The 27,684-nt window shown below is 42.3% G+C and overlaps 1 protein-coding gene across 2 annotated transcripts in view; it reads right to left on the reverse strand.

Moving 5' to 3' along the window:
* Nucleotides 1–12,004: 12,004 nt before the first annotated feature.
* The window catches only part of LOC102522750 (cytochrome P450 2J2), a 31,109-nt gene continuing 15,429 nt past the window's right edge, over nucleotides 12,005–27,684 (reverse strand). The window contains exons 5-9 of one of the 2 annotated variants that reach the window (XM_032494406.1): nucleotides 25,236–25,412; nucleotides 23,164–23,305; nucleotides 20,640–20,827; nucleotides 17,278–17,416; nucleotides 12,005–12,509 (exon numbers count right to left, since the gene is read on the reverse strand). In XM_032494406.1, coding sequence (XP_032350297.1) covers nucleotides 12,331–12,509; nucleotides 17,278–17,416; nucleotides 20,640–20,827; nucleotides 23,164–23,305; nucleotides 25,236–25,412 — 825 coding nt within the window. In that variant the 3' untranslated portion in view covers nucleotides 12,005–12,330. The remainder of the gene's footprint in view (nucleotides 12,510–17,277; nucleotides 17,417–20,639; nucleotides 20,828–23,163; nucleotides 23,306–25,235; nucleotides 25,413–27,684) is intronic. The other variant, XM_032494407.1, reaches the window with a different exon arrangement.

Raw genomic sequence — 27,684 nt, forward strand, 5'->3', positions numbered from 1 at the left:
GATAAAGATTTTGGTGAGGAAAAATGGTATATACTATAAGAATTGACAAAACTCTGAAAATTTCTTTCTATAAAAGATGAAACACACAATAATTAAGTAGAGTGAGTCATGGAGGATCAGTGTTTAGCACTGGATAATTTGTACTTTGGGTTTATATTATCATATCCAGATTGCAAGTACAGTTGACCCTTGAACAACAGCATGGGTTTAAACACTAAGGGTCCACTTGCACATAGATTTTTTTTTCAATAGTAAATACTGCAACACTACAGGATCTTCAGCTGGTTGAATACATGGATGGCTGAATCCACGGATGCAGAACTGTGTAACATTTTAGTATTTGCCAAAATGGCTTTATAAAAAGAATCCTAAACTTCTAAGTTTTGTATAAGTTAAGCAAAAGTAAAGATTTTCTCAAACAAAAATAGAGGGAATCTGTTGCTAGTAGACCTGCCTTACAAGAAATATAAAGAAGTCTTTCAGAAAGAAGGAAAAAGATACTCAGATTTACATAAAGAAAGGAAGAGCATTAGATTAAAAAATAAATTAAAAATGTTTTATTTTTCTTAATTGATCTCATAGATGACAGATGGTTCAAAATAAAAATAGTAACAATGTATTCAGAGATTATAGCTTACAAATAAGTGACACGGATGATGCAGTGTTGTAAGGAAAGATGGCGGAATTAGGAAAACTCTGTTATACGGTACTTACACTATTGATAAAGCAGTTTGGTGTTATTTTAGAGTGGATTTGGATTCCTTGAGATGCTTATTGTGAACTCTGGGGCAACTATTTGACAATTTCAGAAAAAGAAATATTATCAATATGCTAATACAGACAAGAAAATGGCATTATATAAAAGACTAAAAACTAGAGAAGACAGAAAAAGAGTTAAAGACAGACAATAAAAAGACAAACCAAATGCAATGAATAGAAAACAATAATCATATGGTAGCTATTAATCTGTATCAATTACCTCTTTAAACGTTAATGTTCTAAATGCACTAATTAAAAGACAGTATCTGTCAGAGTGGATACAAAACTGAGGTCTTTAATCCATTTTGAAAAATCATTGGTCAGGGATAAGACCCTAGCCTCAGTTTCATCCCTGGACACTATATGACATTAGGCAAATCATTTATCCTGTCTAGTCATATCTCTCTCAGTCGTAAAACAAGGGTACAGGTCAAGTATCTGACTCCAGATAAAAGTCAGTAAAAGCATGATTTGGAATAATAGGATAAAATTTTAAAGCAGCTATTATAAGTATATTTCAATAAACAATTACACTATCAAAAAACTGAAATTAGAAAATCTTTACAAAGTAATACAAAACATGCATTACAACAAAGAAATTTTAGAACTTAAAAATGTAATAACCTAAACAAAAACTCAGTGGAACGACTCAATGCCAAGTGGTAAGGAAGAATCAAGGATGTTGAAGACATCAATAGAAAGCATCCAATCAGAACAACATAGAGAAAACAGACTGAAAAACAAAACAAAACAAAACAAAAATTGAGACTCAGGGACCTATGTTCGAATAACAAAAGATCTAACCCTTGTGCTAACAGTGCCCAAGAGTACCAGAAGGAAAGGAGAAAAAATGTGGATTTGAAAAAAATATTTGAAGAAATAATGGCTGAAAATATTCTCAAACTTTGTAGCAGAAAAACCTACAGATCCAAGAAGCTGTGAATGAATCCAGTAAATCCCAAGAATTCACACCAATATATATTATAATCAAATCTCTGAAAACTACAAACAATGAAAACTTCTTGAAAGCATGTGGAGGGCAACAACTCACTTCTTATGGGAACAACAACCCAAATTACAGCAGATTTCTCATCAACACCCAGAGAGGCCAGAAGGAAGTATCACAACATTTTCAAATTATGCAAACGAAACTGTGAACCTCGAACACTATATCCACTGAAAATGTACTTCAGAAATGAAGCTGAAGTACAGACATGCCTAGATGAAGGAGAGCTAAGACAATTTTTGACAGCAGAACAGTTCTAAAAGAATGGCTAAAGAGACTTCTTCAGGTACAAAAGAAAGACCAATAGAAAGGGTAAATAAATGGGTAAGTATACTAGACTATTCTCCTCTTGAATTGAAAAAAATGTGTTTGACAGTTAAAAGCAAAACTATAATACTGTCTCATGTGGTTGTCAATATATGCAGAGATAATATTTCAGACAATTATATCATAAAGTAGGAAGGGAAAGGGACCTAAGGGACAGTTTTAAGGTGTCTACATTCCACTTGAAAAGCAAGAATGTTGATACTTACTACAATAAGCTATATATGCATAGCATGCAATCTTTACAGCAACTACTTAAAACGCCATACAAAGAGATATACTCAAAAACATTACAGATAAATTAAAGCAGAATTTTAAAAAAATTCTCAAGTGGCCCACAGGAAGACAGGAAAGGAGAAATAGAGGAATAAAAAACAAAGTGAAAAAATAGAAAATAAAGAGTAAAATGGCAGACTTAACTGTTAACATATGAATAATTGTGTGAAAATATAAACAATCAAAATTCAACAATGAAAAGACAGAGACTGGCAGAATTAAAACACATATGACCTGCCTATATCCTATCTACAAAAAATCATTTCAAATATAAACATATAAGGAAGTTAAAGGTGAAAGAATGCAGAAGCATATACTATGTAAATACGAATCAGAAGAGAGCTGGTGTGACTATATTACATCAGACAAAGTAAAGTTCAGGCAAGGAAAATTACCAGAGATAAAGAGGGACATTAAATAATAATTAAAGAGCCAATTCACCAAGATGACACAACAATTTCAATGTGTTTTCACCACAGAAAGGAGCTTCCCAGTACATAAATGAAAACTCCGGGGACTGTCTAGAGACACAGACAAACCTGTAGTATGTAATTATTCGGAGATTTCAACATGTCTCTCCCAGTCACTGAGAGAATCAGGAGAGAAGAAGTCAACACAAATATAGAAGAAATAAAGAACAGAGTCATGGATCTAACTGACACGTAGTATACAACATTCCACCCAATAACAGCAGAATACACATTTTTTCCCCCAATTAAGCATGGTGCTGTAGCTTGGGTCATAAAACCAACCTTTACATATTTTTAAAAAATTGAAATAATAAAAAATACGTCCTCATGACAATAATGGACTTAAACCGAAAAACAGAAACACAAAGAAAACAGGACAATCTGCCAATACTTATAAATTAAACAACTCATTTCTTAAACAAGGGGAAAGGTTTAGAAGTGTAGCTTTGTAATTCTGTGACTAATCCTGTCACTTCATGGTGCAAACTGGGTGTATCTCCAGAAAGTGCTGAAACCTTCTCCGTCTGAACTTTGAATACATTACAGGCTTGTGTTTAAAGTGCTCCAGGATCTTTCCAGGGAAAGGGGAACCAATATTTGTTGGCACCTACTATTAGCTCTATTAATATTGACCATTCACTGTTTTATTTAATGTTCACAACCACCTGTCACAGTCTTGTCTCTCAGCCAAGTAGCAGCACTGAGAGGCAGGGAAGCAGCTGAAGATTCTTGGCAAAGTGCTGGATGTTGGAGGGAATTTTAAGGAATCCAGAGTGGCCACAGCTAGAAGCCCTCATGGCAGATGAATGTAAAGAAGTAGAAAGAAGGTACAGGAAGGGTTCCAAGTGGCTCCCTAGGGAGTCTGAACTCTGGGAAGCAGCAGGAAGCACTAAGCAAGTCTAAATGACACTTTAAATGACTACTTTAGTGAGAGTGGATTGCAGGGCCAGGAGGCTGAAGGTGAGGGGCTCAGTCCCTGTGGGGAGGGAGCAATTGAATTTAAAAGTGGTGAGGATTTAAATAGTAGTATCACCATTTTCACATGGGAAATGGAGCCTCCAAGAGGGAAAGTTAGCATTTTTCCCTGAGGATAATAATACTAAAGAGACAAATTGAGTATATTATATAGAATGTCCCAGTAATATGTAACATGACACACAATTAAATGACTTACAAAACGTTCCATGTCTGGTGCACTTAAATAGTAAAGAGTTTACAGTATTTCATTCCTAAAGCAGGCAGGTGGAATCATGCCAGTTTATGGCAGGAGGCTGAGGATCAATGCCCGGTTTACCTGGGTGCTGGCTTTAGCATCAGAGCCCCGCCCTCAGTGCCCAGACTGGCCCTTGCCCTGCAGGTAAGGGGGCAGGAGGCTCCCAGGCACCTTCTCCTGCTCATACCCGCTGAACCAGCAGGTTCCCCTTCTCAAAGTCCACATGGAACAAATTGCACAGGAAAGGCAGTTGTGGGAGCCCAGGCAGGTAGTTCTTTGGCGCTGCCTTTTGAGGAAATCAGCAAAGAAGGGAAAGGTGATGGCATGCAGCAGGAGAGTGAGGGGACAGTGCATCCTCCAGGTGGTCACCGCCGGGAAGCCCATCGTCCAGAGCTATCTGCTGCTTCTTCTGGGTTCTGAGGAGAGGACTTACCCTGTGGTCTCTAAAAGTGAGTTCTCAGCACCGCACCCTTCCCCGCCCCACCCACCAGGGACCTTCCAGCCCTTTTCACCCCAGGCTCTGCTTTGCCCCTCCTCTGCAGTGCCTCACTACCTTGGCTCCAGTGTTGTGTAACCCAACGGCTCTCTCCCAGGCCCTGCTGCCTGCTGCTCGCCACCTCAGTGCACCTCCACCTGCTCCCACTTTCCCTCCACCACCTCAACTGGCCTGTGGCCTGCCAGGTGACAGGTGCCTGGCTCTCAGGAGAAGACCCTTGGGTCCAAAGAAATGAAATTAGTATATTGAAGAGATATCTGCTCTCCCAAGTTCACTGCAGCATTGTTCACAAAAGCTAAGACATGGAAGCATCCTAAGTATCCTTTCAATTGGTGAATGAATAAAGGAAATAAAACACACACACACACACACACACACACACACACACACACAAGTCACACACACACTGGAATTTTTTTTTAGCTTTAAAAAGGAAATTCTGCCATTTGCATAAAGGGTGAACCTGAAGGACATTATGCTAAGTAAAACAAGCCAGACAGAGAAAGACAAGTACCGCATTGTCTCACTTAAATGTGGACTCTAAAAAAGTCAAACTCATAAAACCAGAGGGTAGAACCATGCCTGTGGCTTGAGGGTGGGGACATGGGAAGATATTCATCATGGGCACCAGGGTAAATTCTGCAGATCTAATGTACAGCATGGTAACAAGGGTTAATAGTGCATCGTATAGTTAAGATTTTCTAAGAGGACAGACCTTAAATGAATTCTCACCTCACACAAGAGTAACTACAGAGATGATGGATAAGCCATGTAGCTTGATTGTGGTGATCTTCCACCTTGTGGATTTTACATATAAAACAAGTTGTACACATTGAACATACAGAAAAGTAACTCAAAGTCTTTTAAATTGAAATAAATGAAATTGAATTAAAATTTATTAATAAAATTGTTAATATTGCTCAATTGAAGTGTTTGGTAATTCCAATGTCTGGCTTTTTCAAGGAGAGTTTCTACTGATTGATGTTTACCCTGTGTGTTGGCCATAGTTGCTTGTTTCTTTACATGGTTCATAAATTTTTGTTGAAAATTTGACTTTGTAAATGATACAGTGTTGGAAATCTGGACATCAGGAACCACCCCGGGTGTGTTACTTTTATCATTGTTGTTGATGCTATTGTTTGGTAACTTTCATAGGCTAATTCTGTAAAAGTTCCATCCTTCATCACATCAGGCCCCTGGATGCTCTGGTGTTAGCAGCGGGTTCAGCTCACGTGTGCACAGAGGTCTCCTCAAAGGCCTTGAACCAGCAGGTCTCTCAGGGCTCTGCGTGTGAGACGGGTGCACCGTCAGCACTCAAGCAGGTGGGCCACACTCCGTCTTAGCCCTAATGTCCTGCTTGTGCAGAGGCTCCAGGTCAGCCAGAGATGCGGGCACCAGTGCTTCTCGGGTCCCTCCTGGGCACACACACAGCCCTTGCCGGTGGGTAGCCTTCTAGGTTCCCGGGGATATGGCAGAGCTTGCTGCAGCCCCAGTGGGCATCTCCTTCCCCAGCTTTCCCTTTTAATCCTCTTGGTAGCAGATCTGGTGTTGCCCCCTCAGGTTCTTGCAAGGCTGTCCAATTGCCCTGATTTATTTGAACACATGCCTTGTAGAGTGAGTGGTTCATACAGACTGGATTTGGAGGCAGGTCAAGTAAACACAAGTCTGAGAGTGGGGACTTTCCAGGGAGTTGTCAGATAGGACAACAGTGACTTTTGTCCGGCACCAGCATTTGGGGCACTCCCTCCAGTTCCTGCTTGGTGCCAAATGTTCTCAGCTACTATAGTTGCCAGGCTGTTGCTTTTCAATGAGACTGTAGAGCTGGGGAGAGAAAAACTGGAGCAGGGCAAGTTAAATGCCACAGAGCTCACTGTTCTTCCTGAGATTCAGTTGTTTTTAGTTTTGGTTTTCCTTTAGCAAAAGCACAGATTGTTCCAAGACTGCAACAACTGTAATTATTGGAAAGCTCTGGTTAAAATCTAGAGTCTGGAAATGTTGCTTTTGAAAACTTTTGCTTGTTTTCCCTGTGCTTTTATGGAGGAACAGATTTTTTGAAGGTCCTTACTTTGCCATTTCAGTGGTTCTCTCCAGAGGTCGGATTTTTGGATCTAGAAGGGGCCTTAGCAAGCAGTTGTTGAAGTCCACATCTTCCAGGGGGTGAGGGTAGGGGCAGACTGATGGGTCCACCAGGAAGGGAGGCTTAGGTGGCCTGCCCACCCCCTTGATAGTGCTGTGTGCAGGGACTATGGGCAGAACAGGGCTTTTGCCCCTGACACCTCAGAAGTGGTAGTTGGGTTTGGCCTTTTTGAATCTTGTTCAAAATCTGCCCCAACTGCACATGCAGTTATTTTCATTCCCTTATAGTTTCTCTGTATTCTGTTGCTCAAGGACAAGTTTGTCCAGGTGCAAGCACTGCAGAATAGGGTCCCAAGTTACAGTGTGTCTCAGGTTCAAGAAGCATTTACCAAGCATCTACTATGTACCAATGAGCGTAGGTGAGCAAGTCACACTCTCTCGTAAAGCTCAGTGTCACTGGCACATTACATGGAAACAGGAGATGGAAACTTCTGAATAAAATTCTCAGAGAATGGAGGAGGGATCAACTAACTGGCTGAGACTGTCCAGAAAATGTCACTGAAGAGTTGGCATTTAAACAGGGTCTGCTGGGTGTAATTAGACATTTCTTACAGAAAAGATATATAAAGACAAGAAGATGATAAAGGACCTGGCATGTGGGGCATTGATAGGACTTCAGCAATTTGCAGGAGGAGTACTAAGAGATGTGACTGAAGAGGTGAGCAGGTGTCAGATCACAAAACCACCACGTGCCCAGCTAAGGAGCAGGCCACTCACATGGCTGTACACGGCCCACCTCCAGAGGGCGCTGCTCACCAGGACCACCTGTGATGGTGTCCTGGGGGTTGACAAAGGGGCTGCCCCACTAAAGGATTTATAAGGAGCCTGTGGTCAGTAGGCAGGAGAGTATATTGTTCTGTAAACTCAGTGAGGAAAGGATCAAATGGTCTAGAAAAAAAGGTACAGAAATTACTGGAAGCTTCCTCTGAAAAATGATAACAGCATTTCAACTACAGTTTGGTCTAGTATATGCCAAGCACACTGTTACCTTTTTTAATATATATAGTACATTTATATATAGATAGATTATATATTTAGATAATAAAATGTTTATATACTATAAAAATTTAATATACATATACTGTATTTCTATTATGTATATTTAACCTATATTGAATAAAAAATATATATATACACACGTATTTGATCATCATAGCACTTAAAATGCAGGTTTATCAGACACTTTAGGATAAATTATGTTGTAGTAACTAACAATTCCTAATCCTAGTGACTCAAGCAAAACAGGTTAATTTTCACATCTCATGTTCACCCTGAATCAGCTATGACTCTGCTTCTTGACTTTGTCTCCTGGGTGTAGGCTGACAGATACTTACCTGGGATGTCACTGGTCTCATGGCAGAGAAGAAAGAAACATGTTGAACTTTGAGCTGGCTCTTAAGCACTCAGAAGTGACCTATGGAAATTTTGTTCTCACTTGATTGGCCAAAGCAAATGACAGGGTCTTTCTTGTGTATGTCGGAGTGGTCAGGTGTATATAATGGTCCCCAGGGAGAAGCACCACAAAGGAAGACTACCCAAAGAAGGACAGGGGATTTTTTAACCAATCTCATAATTCACAGCTGTGTTACTTCTTCTATTCTACAGTTTAGGAAATGGGTGCAGGAAAGTAGAGAAGCCCATTTAATTTGCAAGGAGATATAAATAAATGAGAAAACTGGAATTGAAGTCAGGCCAATCTAGCTCCAAATTCTAGATCCCCATTTCATCTAAATCTCCATGCTGCCTACCCCGAGTATTTAAATGTTGTTTTGTGTGCATCAGAGCCCTGTGACGTCTTTGGACCCTGGATCTATTTGGCAAACAGAAGCATCTATTTTGACCCTCACTGTTGTAACAGTCCTCAGTGATTCAGTGCCAGCCCCTGAAAGTGACCCTTTGCATTTGACACTTTATTCTTGCTTTGATTAATTTCTTGTTACAAAAGCAGAGGGAAAGGTTCTTTGGTGTAAATAGCAATACAAATAGCCTGTAGTGAATGCACATAAACACAGTGTGTTGGGCTGCTCTGGTCCCATTTGGGTTCACTCCCGCATGCATCCAGCTGCTGCGTTTGCCCGGGTCCAGCTCATCGCGGGTGGTCTTAAGCACAGCTCTGGTGACTGGCCAGCTGTCAGCTCAGGCAATGTGACAGAAATGACCGAGCCATGTCATCCATCATGCTAAGATGGGCTTGTTTAAATGGTGGTAGCAAAGTTGCAAATGAACAGGCAGAAGCACAAAAAGCTCTCTTGAGCTCCTGTACAGAAAAGTTCTTTCATTACATTCTTTTTGTCCCAACTGGTCAACAGGCCACACTAAAATAAAGGAAAATATAAGTAGATTCCGTCTCATAAAGGGGCGTGTTCTAAAGGGGCATGAAAGGGGAGTCAGTGTAGCAACAGGCATTATGATGACCATTTTGAAAATGCAGTGTCTCGGGAGAGAGGGCTTTTGGAAGGGAACCCCACTCCATAATGTGACAGGTGTGGGACTTAATGTGGACCCTGTGGCACCGCCAGCTCGGGGTCATCGTGAACCCCAGCAAGAGGACCGCCTGCAGGGGTAATATGGCCTAAGAGGAGCTGAATTCCCAGGTGCCGGGAGAGAGAGGCTTTAGGTGAAGGCAAAGCATGGCACCCCCAAGTGTGCTGCCTGTGGAGGGCCCTGGTGGAGCGAGGGTGGCAGAGGTGAGGCGGTGGGGGTGGTCTGGAAGGAGGGAGCACATGGTGCCTAGAGAAGATGTGGCTGCAGCCCACCCACCTCGCCTGGAAAGCGTCCTCTCCTATAACTGGGTTGAGCAGGGGAGCTAAATTAACCAGTTTAGGAAGTTGTTTAAGTTGTGCACTTACAGGGCTACACATTGTGATGAACAAAATGAGTCTTCTTGGGAACGAGTGTGACAAGAGGAATGATTGTCATCTAAGTGTGACAGAAAAATGATAGGTCCTACCCTATAAAATTTCACTCAGAGGCAAAATGGAATAGTTCACAGAGTGGTGTGGGCACGGCAGGGAATAAGGCTTCACTGTCCCTTGTACTCCATTGAGTCCCAGTCCAACAGTCTGCCACACACGGGACTCCTGTTGGTGAATTTTATCCTCCCCACAACATAGTGAGTTTCCTGCCCTCGGATCCATGGTTTAAAGGAAGAAAATAAAGGCTTTTGGGCTAAATGTGTTGCTGAGAGTCACAGGAAGGAGTTGAGGAGAGACAAAACCTGTGCCCTAGTGCCCCCTCCCTCCCACTTGGTAGCTTAGAATCAAGCAGTTGAGTTAGATCAAGGCGAGAAAATCTTGACACTCAGGTGGACCAATGATATTCCATGTTTCAACACAGAAACTCTCCCAAGGTGCTGTTCTTGTTAAGAGAACACTAGCCAGCCCCAGCCTCCTGTCCATAAACCTGCAGGGCACTGGGAGGTGGTCCCTCTGCTGGCCCCCCTCCCTTGTGCACCCGTCCAGCCCTGCCTGAACACATCCATAAACACTGAGGGTATCCTGAGTGTCCTGCTCCTCCTCTGCTTGTAAGTCCTCCAACCTCCAACCTGATTTTAAACTTACACTGCATCATGTGTGTCTGTGTCTCTCTGCCGGACAGGGGTAGAGGAAGAGTCACAGCCTGGGTGGTTTCTCAGCAAAATCTGTGCCTCATCCATGAATCCACAGGAAATGTCCTGTGCTTGCACACCCTGTGTCAGACACTGATCCAAATGAAGCGGGAAAGGGGCCCTGGAGCTTCCAAAGTAGACGAGGGATAAGAGAGCTACGAAGTGCAGAGAACAAAAGCTGTGTGTCCTACTTGGACAGGAGGAGAGTTCATATTTTAGAGTCTCTCCAGTGAGCTTTGGGGGAAAAAGGAGTCATTTTACACGGCCAGATAATTCAATGACCCCAGTCATGTAACCTCAAGGTTTCTCATTGTGTTCACAGTCTGTCGGTGTCTGGGTCCCCCTGCATTGTTAGGTCAGGATGTGAGCTGAAGGGTGTTAGTTGTATTCTACATTTAAATTCCTGCCCTTCTAGAATCACGGAAAATGCACAGCAGGCAGGAATGGAACTCAGAGATGATTTTTTAAATTTCTTAATTATACAGATGAAAAGACTGAGCATATCATGGAAAGTATTTTGGCCAATTTCTTAGTCTCCTAGTGGGTGATGTCACTGGGGGGAAGAAAAAAGTGGGAAACAAGATTTCAAGTGTTCTGAAAGTTCAAGATCTGATTTCATTGGTTTTCTTCTGGAAATATCATTCGGTCTGTTTTCTGGAGATGCAACTTTCCAGGAGGAAACAAAGAAAGTGCACAGAGGAGGGCAGCTGCCCTTCTCACTTTCTGCTCTTCCCCCAGCCAGGAAGGACCGACTCCTGCTCCCACACGCAGGGACACACGACCCTTTCTTCCAGACTTACTCCTGGCTTTCCCTGATAGGCTCAGACTAGCTCCAGCCAAACTCTCTCCTACTGTCTCTTGTCCCTCCCTTCCTATTTGTGTTTCCCTTTCTATGCTGCCCATTGAATTGGCTTTTCTCTGAATCCCAAACAATAGAAAAGAAAGGCCTATTTTGTTCTAAGTTGTTTAGATTACTTAGAAAATATTAGGGAAAAAAATTACCTTCAGTATGGTTTAGTCCAGTTCACCAGGTTGGTTTGTTTGTTTGCATGGGGGTTGGCATCAAAACTCCATGGACTACCAGTGGTACCTGACCTTCTGGTTTATGGCCATTTTCTCCCCTCAGTAACCAATAGAAGAGGATCCAGCAGAATTTCTGGTTCTCTTTTTAAACATAATCTGCCAAGTCTAATCATTTGAGTTTAGGCTGGTAATAATCTCCATCCAAAGCTGACATTCAGTATTTGAGAAAAGAATACAGCCACCCCATTGTTTCTCTGATATGAAATGACTTGGGAATAAATGCTCAAGGGAGGAATTAAGGTAAGGAGGCATCCTTAAAGATAGAAAATATCTCCACATTTGTCCTCCAAATCTGTTTTCCATGTTTGGTTAACTGTGGTCACACCCTCCTTGGTCCACATCCAAGGCAAAGGCAGTGTCTCCTTAGGTGACCCAGAGAGGCTGCTTCCTCATAGAAACCAGCCATGAATGGGGAACAGGCCCTGCCCTGCTGACTCCCCAGGGGCCATCTTTGGGCAGAAGCAGGAGAAGCTGCACAGAGCTACCAAGTGCCAAGGCCTTGCTGGCCGACCTCTTTGGCTGCCCCAGTGTCTGGCTGCGAGCTCTCATCCACCATTTAGCAAACTCTGACCTGAGGGTCTTCAACAGGCCAGAAGAAAATCTCCCACAAGGAAGGAAGCAGGAAGGAGGCGGGTCAGCTATGATGTGCTTTATGGTTTCCAAATCATTAATGTCCATTATTTCCTCTGATATTTATAGTGATTCTTCCTTTGGAGAAGGAATCCTTATGCTTTTTTCATCTCCTTGGTGAAAAGACAAATCACTCAGAGCATAACTGATTCGCTCAGGGCTAAATTGGGGATGGAAAGCTGAGGTTTAGATCCAGTTTCCTCTAAGTCCAAGTCCTAGGACCTTCCTCAGAGGCAGGTCATTTTGTTCCCTCATTTGTCAGCAGGCGCCAGGGCCTTGCAGGGACCTGGGAACTCTTCCTGCTTTCCTTCCCCTCCCACCAGGACAACCTCACTCCCGAGGAACAGCACAGATGCGGTAGGTCACTGGGGAGATGGTCAGGCCTGTTTTGAACTTCAGGCTCAGCTTCTCATTGTCTGGAGGCCTGAAGGTGAATTTTTGCATAAGGACAATAAAAAAAATGAACAACTCGGACCTGGCCAGCTGCTCTCCAAGGCACACCCGCTTTCCTGAAAGACAAAAACATAAGAGGAGTTACCTTCCCAGGTGGTGTCTGTGCCCAGCAATGACTGAAACCTTCCACCACGTCTTGCAAAACCTGAGCAAAGGGACGGCCTGCTGGGCCCTGGGGCTTAATGGACATGGCTTATTTGATAAAAACCACCTGAGTTAAACAAGGCACAGAAAGCATCCATCCACAGTCACACACACCAGTGCCTCCAAGGCTCAGGCAGGCGAGCACAGGTGTGAAGGGTCAGGGTGCAGATGAAGGGAGTGAGAGGTCTGGGTTGACCAGTAAGTGGAGTCTGGCCTGAAGTCTTTCAAAAATCCAATAGCAAACAACAAGGGCAAAAACCCAAACCCTGTGTTATTTTTTTTCAATTCCTAAAAGCAAACTGATGAAAAGGATAAGCAAGTAAATGTCAGAGGAGGCATTTTTCTCTGCATCAGTTTCCCTTCCTAACGGCCGGGAATCTCCCTGCCGTGGTCCCCCTGCGCAGGACAGAACCTACCTCATTCCCTCTGTGCTCTGACACCTGCTCCAGGCTCCCACTGCCCCTCCCCTACCTGAATACCCTCCTCACCCACTTGGGCTATGACACCCCACACTAGTCTCTACCACCATTTAGTGTGTGTATTTAGTGTGTGTATGTTAATAACTTACTTCCGCCCTAAGTAATACATGTTCACCAGAAATAAGAAAAAAACATGTGAAAGTATAAAGACAATAAAACGTGTTTGTAATGACATACTCAGGCAAAACCCTTGTTAAAATTTTGACATATTTCCTCCCTGTCCTTGTAAAGATTCCCCTGCGCACCTGCACTGCGATTAATCTCTGTCGCTAACTCTATGCGATGCTATTGCCGCTTGGTATTTCCCCATGTAATGGAATATTCTAGGAAAACCGTTACTGTGCGCACGCCCCCATGTTGTCCTCTGCCTGTAACCAGTTGCTGAAGAAAGAAAATTAAGAATATCTGCAAGAGTTTAATAAATGTAAACGTGCTTCAGAATTACATTATTATTATACTATTTTGTGTCTTTGTTCCCCACCAGCATGTGTCTAATCCTCTCCAATCCCCTCATCCTCATTGGTTTCCCTATCACAAGTACTACAATGAGGAAATCTGTGAAAATAGTATGAAATTAGCTATATTGTAAACACCCAACTTTCTCCAGAGGAATCCAAGTATCACTACAAAACTGGACCCAGAGATCAGGAACCAGACTGAAAATACTGGTTCCATCAGCAGCCACCAGTGAGCTATGAGGAAACCCTTTATTCTCATAGAGCTAAGCATTTCTCACTTGTCAAACATGTGAAATATTTCTTTCCTAACTATGTTATGTGGCTGGGCAATTATACCAACAACACAGCAGATAGGAATGTGTTTTTAATATATGAAAATGAGGGCTACCCAATTTCAAAGCTTCATCCAGTACTAAAGTAACCTGGAACTTTTTCCTTGGTGCTCCGACTAACTGGCCATCACTAAGTAACCAGGTCAATTACCTCACCAATACAATGAGAGAACTGACCTAGGTTTTGGGGAAAAGGTTCTTCCTAAACTTATCTCCTGTAATCCAATGATTTTATTTGAAAAATGAGGAATCCGCCTTTAGCCTTTCATGAAGCTGTCTCCTGCTTTGTCAGATCAAGTGAGAACAACTTAAAGGAGGAAAAGGAAATAAGAATCTGCAATAACAGGTTTGCTCTCTGCCCTGATTGTGCACCTGTCCTAACTCCACACCTGATGGTCTTCTCGAAGAAAAGGGAAGGAACAGTCTACACGCCATCCCTTCAGGGAGGCTGTCTTTACAAAGTGCTAGACCAAGAAGGAGGCAAAGCAACTGTGTGCCCAAGATGGGGGCGTGGTGGGAAAAACCTGACAGTGCTGTTGACATTTTAACTCAGAGGAATTTTCAGGTTTCTATTTCCTGTTCTGTGTAACCAGTCCTCACTCAGCTGAGGCAGTCCCCAAATTGATTGCCTTCACTGAATTTTATTCTTCTCAGACAGAAAGACTGATTGCAAAAATGACTCCATGTTCACTCTCTCCCTGAGTGCACATGATTTGCAGTGGGTCTTCATAGCCCTTCCCCTTGAACATAATTAACACTTGTGCTATTATCCCTTCCCCTTGACCTGGGACTGACCTTAGGACTTAACACTATGTAATGGGAGTGATGGTCAGCTGTTCCCAGTCTGGCCTATAGAGGCACTGTGTGCTTCCATCCTCCCTCTTGGGGAATTACCTTCAACATGCCCACAAGCAGGGCCAGCTTCCTGGAGGATGAGAGAAAACTTGGAAGAGATGCCCACTGTCCCAGCTGAGGTCATCCTAGATCAGCCTTCAGCCAGCTGACCTCCCAAACAGATAACAGAGCCCAGCAGAGATCAGTCCAGGCTCAACTGTAGATGTGTGAGCAGTAATACACACTTGTTGTTTTCAGTTACTGAGTTTTGGACTGTTTGTTATGCAGCAATGTAATAACTGATGCATATGATGTGAACCGAGTGAATCTTCAAGTGGAAGGACCTCTAAGTTTGAAAATGAGTTACATTCTCATCGTGCAGAGAGACCATTAGATTAGAATGATTAAAAACTTGAGTTTACAGCACTGTTCTGCCAATTCCTTGGGCACACAAAGTTGAATAGGAAACAATTCTTTTGTATTCTTAGTCTCCTTATATTAAGAAAGGAGACACTGATCCACTTCCTAATTAGTAATAACTGGGTTGCTGTAAGGATTACATGAGATAATTTGCTTGCAAATGAAGTCAGAGATTAACAGGGTTTGTTACAATTCTCAAAAGCAAAAACACCAGTGGGGGAGAATATTTATAATACTTGAGGTATACAGCAAAAACTTTATACTATAATGTGAAACTGGAAGCCCCTGTAGACAGGAAGTCTGGAAGGTATTCCTACATCTCATATCTGCTTTCATACTAGGAAGTGACTGGCCCAATGTGAGCAAAGATGATGAAGAACCAGATGAAGACAGACAAAAAAGATCTGATCAGAATCAGCACAGATACACCCAGGACTTGGCCATAAAGTAGGACAGCATGAGCCCTGATCACACTTATCTGGGTTCAACTTCCAGCCCCTCATTTCCTGTGCTTAGTGGCATCATCAGCAAATTGATGCTGCCTCAGGAAATCAATCTATATTTGATTTTACATTAATGATAAGAGAACGATCATGAATTTCAGAGTTTCGCTCTGTGTAGCGTGTGGGTAACTTTTTTAGGAGACAGTAGTAGGAAGAGCATGGGCTTTAGTTGTTGATAAACCTGGTTTACACTGAGTTCTAGCTCTGCCACCTGAGCTTGTGACTTCAGGTGCCACAGGTGACCCTGCTAAGCCTCAGTTTCCTTATCTTTAATGTGGTGATAAGAATTTGAATTTACTAAGGTTGCATTAGAACACATGCTCATTAAGAGTTTGTTTTTTCTATATCATTCATTGTTATATCCTCAGGGTTGAATTCCTGACACATAATAAATGCTTCAGGAAGTGTTTATAGAATTAAGAAATTGGGAAATTAGTTGAAATGACCTCTATAAATGGTAACTCAATACCTGCCTGACATATACTAAGAATTTTTATCACTCATGTAACAATGTTGTGAGTTAAAAACACCCCTTAGGAACTGGCTGCCTTAGAAAGATGGGAGATTTTTCACTATCCTCTTTACTACCTGTCAAGTTGTGCAAGGTGTAAATATATTCACTAGATTTTTAAAGGGTCATTAGAATTAAAAAATGGGCAACAGGACCTCTTCAGGGAGCAGTTATAGAGTAGGATCTCATCTAGGTAAGGCTGTGGCACTTAGAGTCACTGGTGATGCCCAGAAGGATAAGGAAGCGGCCCATTTCCTTGCCCCTCCCCCACCCTCTCCTTAGAAATGTGGTCAGGTTCTGTGTGAGTGGGTGGCCCATAAAAAGAACCTGAGACATTTATAAACTCTATAAAGACAGCAAGTGTCCAATCTTCTTTGTGGACAATAAGCAGGGTTTGAGCTTCTGTCCCAGTGTCCTTGGGGATAGAAGAATGTGAAGGTGAAATCTGCACCAGTCAAGCCAGGACTTAGGAAGTAAGGGCATGAGTCCTGGTGATGCTCAGCCCGGGGAACCCGGAGGTGCAGCAACAGCAAGAGGGAGTCCCGCTGGGCAGGCCTGTCTGGTGCGGACAGAAGCTGTTGTCTGTCTTTCTGGTGAACAATGAATGTTGTCCTCCATCAAGCCATCAGCCACCGCAGCTGTCCCCAGTGGTGCACCCTGAGGGGAATTCAGGATGGAGAAAAACTGGATACTGGCCTTAGAGTATAGAGATGTATTTATAGGAATAATTTCAATGAGCTCAGACTTGCACTAAAATCATTAACTTGGGATATCTGTTTTTTTTTCTTTTTTGGAGTTTTTTTAATTTAAAAAATTTAAACAATTTTTTGATGATTAGCAGTAATATTTTGATGTTTGACTACTTAAAAATTTTTTTTTTTTACCAAAAACTCCTATGTATCATGACTCTTTCCATACTTTTGGGAATAGTCCATAGTTGCTATCTAGGAGGCCACGTTCCCTGGCTACAATCCTCAGTAATACCCCAAATCAAATGTAATTCTGAACTTGCAGTTTGTGCATTTAAAAAAAAAAAATGACACTGGAGACATTCCAGCAAGAGCAGAGCACTTCAGAGAAAAGAGGAGGGAAGGGCTGAGAGAGAGACACTGGGTCCCCACACTCCTATTTATTGCAACTCACCTACTGAGAAAGGCAGAAAGGCTTCCCTTTTCTTAAACTGTCCATTCTCCAGAAAGTGCTCTGGATTGAACTTGTCTGGGGTGGCCCACTCTGCAGGGTCCCTGTGCAGTGCGGTCAGGTTGGTCAGGATCCTGGTTCCCTAGGAACAGGCAGCAAAGACTCAGGCAAGGCTTGACCCACACAACACACCTGTGCAGAGGGGCAGGTGTCCCCTGGGCTCCCACACCAAAGCCTGACAGCACCCTGAACCCCCTCAACCTCCTCAACTCACCACCTTCTGAGCCCAACCTCTAGGACCCTGCTCTTTGCCAGGGGACAGATTACAATGATGGATGGAAGTGTCTTTTGGGAATTTTACCAGGGAAGTGTGACCACTCTTGACTGCAGAATGGATCTCTCCAGGGACGTGTCAGTGTAGAACTTGGGAAGGTACATGTGTGCATCAATGAGAGAATACTGTGACAGCTGGCCAGTCAATATTGTCCCCAAACCAACCTAGCTGCTCCCTGAAGTGATGACTATGGCCGCTCTTTCAAGGTAAAAATGCCTCATGTATCTTTGTTTCTCCCATCCTCTTCCCTCGACAGTCTAGGTTATTCCACAGAAGGTTGAATAAGAGAATCAGGTCACGCTGTGAAGGAACCACTATCCTTCCAGGTACATAGCAAGAACCCCAGGAGTCCTCCTTAATATCTCTCTTTCCCTCATTCTGCCTTCATCCAATTCTTCAGCAAGGCTGGTCAAGTTTAAATTCCTCTTGATTCTATCTCCTCCATTTTAGGTCCACCACTGCCACCCTGGTCCAGGCTACACCCTTGCTTCCCTCAATAGCTGTCTAACTACCCCATACCCTCCCTTTCCCCTTTTCTTGTGCTCCCCTTGCCAAAAGCAGAATTAGCTTTAAACAGGACTTCATCATGTCACACCCATCCACCCAGCACACCTGGAACTTGACAGACACCCTCAATAGCTCCGCACCCTCACTCTTAGATGAAGGATGCATCGCCTGCCCCTGTCTGAGACCCTCCCTCTGCCTGCACTCCCACTGCAGGGAGAGTCTTGCAGTTTCTCAAAGTTACCACATGTTCCCACTCATGTCCATGTCTCTTTACAGGCTGTTCCCCTTGCCTGGAATGACATTCCTCCCCATTTTGTCACCATGTTAACTATTAATCATCCTTTAATTTTTAGCTCAAACATCACATCCTTTTGTAAGCATTCTCTGCCATCTCTTATTCCCACTTCCTATTCCAGCATCCTTCTTCTTGAGAGAAACCAGTGATTTTTTTCTGCTGGACAGTTACCATAGTTTGTACTTAAATATTTGCATGATTGTTTTCCACAGACTTGTTTTCTTAGACCTAAATATTTTTGGTATTTAATGAGTATTTAATGAACTAATAAAGAATAATAACTACTATTTGAAACATTCTCTATACTAAGCACTAGGATAAATGTTTTGCATGCTCACTTTACCTCTGCCTCTGAGGTAAGTATCAATGCATTTTTACAGATAAAGAATTTTAAGCTCTGAGCGGTTGAATAAGAGTCACAGGTAGGGGGCAGTAGAGCCATGATTTGAACTAGGAGATTTGACATCAATGCTATGGTTCTGAGGCTTTACCAAATACAATCAATAAGATGTCTCTGTTCCTAGGATGATTATTCAAACAGATATTAAAAATCAATGGTAGAAGGAACATTGAGCTGAGCCGGATCCATGGAGCTGAATGAACAACCATTAAAGTGCAGAGTACCTGTGAAATAATTTAGAGCTCAGCCTCCATCCACAAGATGGTCAGTCAGCAAGAGCATAGTGAATGCAGTACCCACAGGAATAGCTGCTTTTCCAGCTCTGCAGGGATGGTGACTCAGGGGTGTCCAAGAGTAAGCTCCTCTTGTTCAGCCTCTTGAGATCTTCCCCAGGACACACACAAAGGGACTTAGACAAAGTGAGATGGATCCACAAAAGCCCACCAAAGTGGTGAGAAAGCAAAGTGTGAATGTGCAGAGTGCAGACAGGACACTAGGGGGCAGAAGAGAGCCATCTGCCCAGATGCTAACGTGTAGGGGATGGAGTGAGAGCAGAATGTCTTTAGTTAGGGATTTGCAGATATACACTAGTATGTATAAAACAGATAAACACCAAGGTCCTACTCTATAGCACAGGGAGCTGTAGTCAATACTTTCTAATACCTATAATGAAAAATAATATTAAAGAGTGTGTGTGTTTGTGTGTGCGTGTGTGTGTGCATGTTTGTGTATATATATATATATATATATATATATATATATATATATATATATATATATATATATATATATCTGAACCACTATGCTATACAACATGAATTAACACAACATTGTAAATTGACTATACTTCAATTACAAAAAGTAAAATAAGTTTCCTTTGTGAGGACTGGTGATTTAACCGGTACCAACTGAAAACTACTGCAGTGAGACTCCTTAAAGTCAAAGTAATGCAACTCCCGTGGAGAGAAAATGATGCTGTTCAAAAAAGATGAACCTGAATCAGAAAAGATCTGATTCTAGAACCCAACTCCTCCCAGGTTGTAGCTGAGAGATCTTTTGCAAGATTACTCACTCTCTAAGCGTTGATCTCAATTTATAAATTGGGAAGGACAGAATTACTTGAGGATGGATCAAGACATTTAGAAAGAATCTATATAACCCATGGTACATAATCACTGCTTAATAAGCATTGGTTACTTTCTCTCCTTTTCTGATATTTAGTACTTCTCATACTTGGATTGGTTTCCCTTGTGAGATGATAGTCCCATCACAGCTATATAAGTCAAAGCTAGAAAAGTACCTATGTGGATATTATGTTAGAAACACCAGCATGAATGTGATGTTGGTTCACATTGTCTCAAATGTTCCTTCATAGTTGAATATCCTGTAACCCCAGGACTGTGAAGCAGAATTTTCCAAAGTAAGTCTGGCAGGTCCCTAGTCCTGTGAGAAGCTCTACCAAGGCAAAGAAAGGACCTCATGTCAAAGTCTGACTGGGAACTGCTGCTTGCTGTCTCCCTACAAAGAATCTCAGTGCACATCACATAGTCAAAACACTGAGAAATCTCAAAGCAAAAAAAGTCATTCTTTGTCTAAACACATTGACCTAAGAACCTCCTTCTCCTCCATAACATCTGCTAACATCTTGCTAAACTAACATTCTAAAGACCACAAATGGAGAAAAAAACTAGTATTATCTCAGTTCTAATATCTGTCCTCATTTTAGTGATTCCCTAGGACAAGAATCCATGTCACTTTCCCAGTTGAGAGTCCCACTATTTAAAAAGGTGAGCGTGGAGATCTGAGGCCGTGAGGGAGGCCCTCATTACCTTGGGCAGGTGGTATCCAGCCAGCGTGGTGTCCACCGCGACCTCCTTGGGCACGTTCAGGGGGACGATGTTGCCCATTCTCTGCACCTCGTGGATGACAGCGTTGGTGTAGGGCATGGACTCTCGAGCTGCCGTGCTCGGCTGCTGACTTTGGCCAAGCACCCTGTCGATCTCAGCCTGTACTTTTTCTGGAAAAGCAGAGAAAGTTCTATTGTTCTAACATTCATTACCCTCCTTGAGCCTGGCTCAGCAAAGGAATGAAATAACCAGGATCAAAATGGCTAAAGTTATAGCAGGCTGTGTAGACGGTAGTTTCTCAGGAGGTACCTGAGTGCAGAGTGGGCCCTGGTTTAGCACAAATCTGGCTGCAGTTCTTGCTCCTCGACTCTTGCTTCCTGCTGCACGTTACTGAAACCCTTGAGATTCAGTTTCCTCTTCTTATTAGTGAGGATGAATCTACTTTCATCTTTAGGATGTTTTGAGATTTACATCAACTGATTCAGGGAAGTGTCCAACAAATGAGAAAAAAACCGCTGCCAATTGTGCCCCAATATCTCTTTTCCTTTTTTTCTACAATAATGTAGATGTTAGCTGGATACATGGTTCCCAGCTAACGACTGTATTTCCCAGGTTCCCCTGTGACTATGTCTGGCTAACAGAATGTATGTGGAGGATGTTCAATGCTTGGAACCTGCCCTTCTTGTTAGGGCACGTGCTTCCTTCTCCTTCTTCTCTTCCCACCGGTGCAAAGGCAAAGGCAGCCTCAGTGGGGAGCCATCTCTGAGACTGCAAACAGGGCATCACTCTAGATGCAACAGAGCAACACACTGGAAGGACCTAGGGCCCCACAGAGTTCTGCAGAGTCCAGCTTAGATTTTTCACTTGAGAGAAAAATAAAGTTCCTTTTCTTTCACTATGATCATTGAAAAATTTTAAATTGTGGTAAAATACACATAATGTAAAATCTAACATCTTAACCATTTTTAAATGTACAATTTAATAATGTTAAGTATATTCATATTCTTGTATGACCAATTTCCAGAATTTTTTTATGTTGCAAAATTGAAACTCTACATCCATCCAATCATAACTGCCCATGTTCCCCACCCCCAGCCTCTGACAAACACCATTTGACTTTCACTTTCTATGAACTCAGTCCCTCTAGATAGCTTGTATAAATAGAAACATACAGTATATGTCTTTTTTGGAATGGATTATTTAGTTTAGTGTCATATCCTCATTCATGTTGTAGCATGTATGAGAATTTTTCCTTTTCAAGGCTGAATAATATAACAATGCCTTTCACATTTTGTTTGTCCATTCATCCATCAACGGACACTTGTGTTGCTTCCACTTCTTCTGTCATTTTAAGCCATTGTTATATTGGAACCTCTAATAGAGAAGCCAAATCTAGATCTTAACGAGGTGACTTTTAAACTTAAAAACAAAACCCTGTAATTCACAGTTACAAGTGCACTTTACATCATGACACATGAACAAAAATATACAAACAGATACAGCATACATTTCTGCATATATAAGGAAATAAATAAAGCTTCATGAGAAAAAACTTATCCTTAATACACAGGAAGCACTCTAATCTTTTCTAATCTTTTTAAAGTTTTTTAATTTAGGAAAAAAATGGTCTTGATCCACTAAATTGACTTTATGTTCTGTTAATAAACTATTACCCCAGTTTGAAAACCTGTATCCCAATAGTCTTTATGCTTCATGTGCTCAACCTGTTCTGGGGTCTAGAGAAATAAAAATGATGTCACAGTCCCTGACCTCCAATGAACTACAGCCTGTGGGAAGGATGTCTCACTAATGTATGGAAATCACAGTGAGGGAGGTGGCGCGTGGTTGTCTCCAGAGGAAGGAAACTTTGGTAGTTTCCCAGAGAGTGGGGTGACATCTGAGTGGAAGTTGTATCTGAGTAGATTCTTCAAGCAGAGCTAGTGGATTAAAGTGTAAAGAAATTAGGGAAATACATTCTTGTGTTTTACTTCTAGGGAGGAGCAGGTGTGACGGCACAAATAAGGACAAGGCAGTGAAAACCACATGTCATTTAGTGAGGCCACCATGTTGGGTGGGTACAATTGAGGCTGAACAGGCAGGAGGGGCGCATCACAGGGCAGGACACACCAGACTCAGGAGTCTGAACATCATTCACAGGACAGTGGAAGACATGACTTAACAGGAGGGAAGGCCACGACCAGGTTTCATCTCTGAATGGCATGTAACTCTTTCTAGGAATTCACCATGATGTCCATGGACTTCACTGTTTTCCCTACTAGACTGGGAGTTTCGTGAGGGCAAGGACTCTCCATTATATTTGTATTATGTGGACCCATCACAGTCCTGACAGAAAAACTGAAGAATGTGCTCATTCTCCAATCCATCTGGTGCTGTGAATGTCCTACCATCTCTCCATCCTCCATCTGTCTTCTGGCCCCAACGTTGGGAAGTGTGTTCCAGGAGGCGCCATCCTGACCTGCCCAGGCACACCCACTGACACGCTCACCTTGGATGTCTGGGTAGAAGGCCATGTAGAGCAGACCCCAGCACAGCGTCGTTGCAGTTGTCTCCGTTCCAGCGAAGAAGAGGTCCAGGGTGCTGTAGACGAGGCTTTCTTCATTGAAACTTGAGGTAGCATTGCCTTTATGCTAGAAAGCACGATGTTTGTTGGTTTAACCAGATGGTTCTTGGTTGTCACAACAAACAGGGGCTTTATCCTGGAGAGAACATGGAAGGAGAGAACATGGAAGGAGAGACCCCCAGGAGAAACGACTTGCCCTTTGGCCGTCTCAGGAGGACGGACTGTCATTAGATCCTCCTGCCCCAAATGCTGCATGTATTGTTACCTTTGCTTGATGAAAATCAAAAGAACTAATTTTTTGTGCCCATAATTTGTTACAATCTAGTAGTAGACTTGGAAAACAGCCTGGGGTTCCAACATTAGCCACATCATTTACTATCTGTGTGACTTGAGCAAGTTACTAACTCTCCCTGTGGTTCACTTTCCTGTTTGAGAAAATAGAACTAACAATACTCACCCCTTATGGAGGCATCATGAATTACGTGAGATACAAAGGCGGCAGCAAACACTCAACACGTGTTTGTGCTGAAAGAATGCAGTGAATTTCTGTGAAGCACAACAATTCTCATGTCTCCCTGTTATCCTTTTCCTTTCTAGCTTAAACTCTGTGATTCCAACAACCTTTCCTCATGGTTCTCCAGCATCTTTACCACCTTCCTCCAGAAGCTTCACTGTGTCAACATTTCTCTGCGTGTGGTCTCACACCTGCACACCTTACAGCAGGTGAAATCTCCTCCTCTGAGGAGAAACCAATCCTTCTACTAATGCTATGTCAACAAGGGGAAATAGGGGGAAGATGGAAAGAAATCTACCTTTCTGTCAATTCCAGGAGAGAAATAAATAATCTGATGATTCACAGATGATGACAGGAATGCAGTGTATTAACCAGAAGGGTTACCACATAAAGGCTATATATCCAATTTGGCTTTTTTCCCTGCTTCTTTGCTGTAATGTTTGGAAAGTGGATGATATGAGGATGAAGGAGGAAAGGAAAGTCTCTCCTACTCGAGACTGAACTCTGACAGCAGACTCAGCTTTACTTGTGTTCTGTGCTGGCGAGCTGAGGGAAGACTAGGGAACTGGGCATTGGTCCTGCTAATAATGAAACAATAACCTACCTTTCCTTTGTGTTTAGCTCCTTCAGATTTGAGTAGAGAGTAGAGAATACACTATGACAAGGCAGTATTTCAGGTTTCAAAGGCCTACAGCCAAATATGGTTAAACTTCTATCTTTATTTCTTTTTTTTTAATTTTAAACATTTAATTTAACATTTGTGAATGCGTTTCTTTTTTAAATTGAATATAGTTAATTTCAGTACATGAATATACATGCATTCATTTTCATATTCTTTTTCATCATGAGCTACTCTAAGATCTGTCTTTATTTGTAATTTTCTCATCAGTTCTGAGTTAATGATATTTCTCCACTCTATGAAATGCTGCCTCTAATTTACTCCCCTCTGCTGGGCTGAATGATGAGCCCCAGAGATGTCCATGTCCTGATCTCTGGAGCTTGGGGACTGCATCTTATATGGCAGAAGGGACTTTGTACATAGATTAAGTTAAGGATTTTGATATGGGAAGATTATCCTGAATCATCCCAGGGGGCTGAATATGTTCCCAAGACACTTGTTAAAAGGGAGACAAAAAGTCATAAAAAGGAGATAGAACATTGGTGTCAGAGAAGGTGCGACATTGATGACTCTAAAGTTGGAGGAAGGGACCATGTGTCAAGGGGTACAGGCAGCTCCTAGAGGCTGGAAAAGCCAAGAAAATGGATTTTTCCATTCTTCCAGAAGAAGACAGCCTTGCATGACCCTGACTTTGGCCCAGTGAAGCTGGATTCAGAGTTCTGATGTTTTGAGCTACAAGAGAATAAATTGTGTTGTTTTAAGCCCCCAAGTTTGTGGTAATTTGTTACAGCAGCAATAAGAAACTTGAATTCCCTCATTTACTCTTTTAGAACAAAACTCTGGAAACAACCCTGGATTCCTCACCTTCTCTATTTCCTGGAGGAAAGCATCTATAAAGTCTCTTGCTTCAGCAGGATTCCAATCTCTCTTGTGGTTTTCAATCACATGGACAATGGCCGTTTTCAGCTTCTCCCTGATACTGAAGAGCCTTTGGTGGGGTCCAGGGAGGACGTTCATTATCCGTGGAAAGGCATCATAGAGCTGATTGAGAAAAACAAAATAATCATGGATAATATGTGGTGCCAATTTAAAATTTTTAACACAATATAAACATCCTGTCTTTCCATCTCTTTTTTCTGTTTACACTTAACCCCTGGAGTCACCGTCGACTCTTCTTACCTCTTTCCCCCTCTTCTTACCTACCCTCTGGCCAAGCATGTCAGCCCTGCATCCACAATATAACCAGTGCCAGACAACTTCTCACAGCTCCAACTGCTTTGTCATCCTTTCAACCTGGATGCTGTAATAGCTTCCAGCAGGTTTCCTGATTGCATCCTTAACCCCATTCCCAGTCGACTTTCCATTGAACTCCCAAGGGTTTAACTGTTAAGTTTAACTGATCATTTCACTTTCTGGCTCTCAATCTTTCAATGACTTTTCATGACATTTAGATAAAATTCTATTCTTTCCAGTGCAGCCCCACTGGCCTCTGTGGTAACACCCAGGATGTCCCTGTTTAGGTCTATGCATTTGCTATTCCCTCCACCTGGAATGGTCTTTCTCCAAAATCTGCACAGCTCCAGCCCCTTCTTTCATTAAGGTGCTGCTAAATGTCACCTACTTGGACCTGTATTCCCTGATAATCCTATAATTAGCAGAACTTCTGCACCCTCTTTCCATTTCTTTATTTTGTTTTATTTTACTTATTTGGAATTATCACTAGTGTGTGTGTGTGTGTGTGTGTGTGTGTGTGTGTGTGTGTGTGTGTGTGTGTGTAATACATGTCTATCTGTCTATGTATCCGTGTATCTATCTAGTTAAACAATATATGTATTTATTTGTCTATCCCCATTATGATGTAATCTCCAAGTGGGTAATACATTTTACACTGAAATAAAGTGGTTTTTCAAGATATTTTTTCTAATAATATCTGTTAGAAAATAGTGTAATATAATGGAAAGTGGCTTAGATTTAAAATGAAACTGAGGCTGAGTTTGACCATTAGCTCTGTTGCTTTCTAGCTATCACACTTTGGTAATAATAGAAATAATAAAAACAGTAATAATGTTGTGGTTTGCTGCTACTTAAACTAGCTGCCAGTGAGGCCCAAGGTTTTTTCAAGACCAGATGACATGAGATCAACCCCACATTTAACACAGAGCCAGTGGACACAACGTGCTTGTTTGCACATTCCTGTATTTCCTTGCACACATCTCATCTTAAAGGACTGTTGGAAAAACTCAACTAAGAGTAACCATGTGTAGTTGTCCATCAAAGGGCCTGGTCTCTTTTGCATCTCTAAGAAATGCTTCTACCCTGGCTCCACTGCCCCATCCTGCCATCCCAGGAATTTCTCTCCCCTGGGAATAGTCAGCTGGGTACCCACGGAACTCTCATGATTTTGTAGTTTCTATCTTAATAGGAGGGAAAAAAATGGAATTGCTGAATGAGGGAATTACCCTGATTAGAAGTGAGAACAGGGAACATTATTCAAAAATAACAGTAACTATAATCATAATAGTGCACATTCATTAGGCCCCATTATTGTACCAAGAATCATGTGAACTGCTTAATCCATTTTGGTGTAATGGGTCCAGAAAGCCCCAGGCAAAGTTCTTGTCAGGAATAAATAAAAGTAAACCCTCTTCTAGACACCAGAGAGGGGAAGTCCACACTTGGGTCTGATTTTCCCTTAAAGAGTCTCCCGAATCCAAAAAAAAAAAGACTATGAGAGACCAAGAAGCTGAGCAGGGTTACTGACAGACTCACAGGCCCAGCAGCACCGAGGAGGAGGGCAGGACCACCAAGGAAGGGGTGAGGTTTGAACCGCCTACATCTATAGCCTAGAAAATTATGTGATTGACCATGTCAAGTGTGGATGGGCATGTAAGCAGTGAAGACACCTGGGAAACCTTAAGAACTTTTACACACAGGTGTAAATGTAGGAGAAATGCGACGATGTGTCCATGTGAATGACTGAATAAGAATGTTCATGGCAGCTTTAGTCACAATATCCCCACCCTGGAAATCACCCAATTGTCATCAGTAGGAAAAGAATAACAAACAGTGCCATATTCATATGACGGAAACTAAACAGAATTTAAAAAAAGGGCAACTAAACTATGAATCTCAAAACAGTGTGCCCAGGGAGCACCAGGCACAGAAGAGAACTTCTGAGGGAGGATGTAGGTGGGGGGTTAGGGAGATACATGGAGGGGAGGGCTCAAAGGTGATGGAGATATTGTGCTTTTTAAAGAAAACAACATACATGCACAGGTGTACATCATATGAAATTCTGTACTTCACATGGACA

The sequence above is a fragment of the Camelus ferus genome, chromosome 13 (genome assembly GCF_009834535.1).
Source record: "Camelus ferus isolate YT-003-E chromosome 13, BCGSAC_Cfer_1.0, whole genome shotgun sequence".
In the NCBI taxonomy this organism is placed as follows: domain Eukaryota; kingdom Metazoa; phylum Chordata; class Mammalia; order Artiodactyla; family Camelidae; genus Camelus; species Camelus ferus.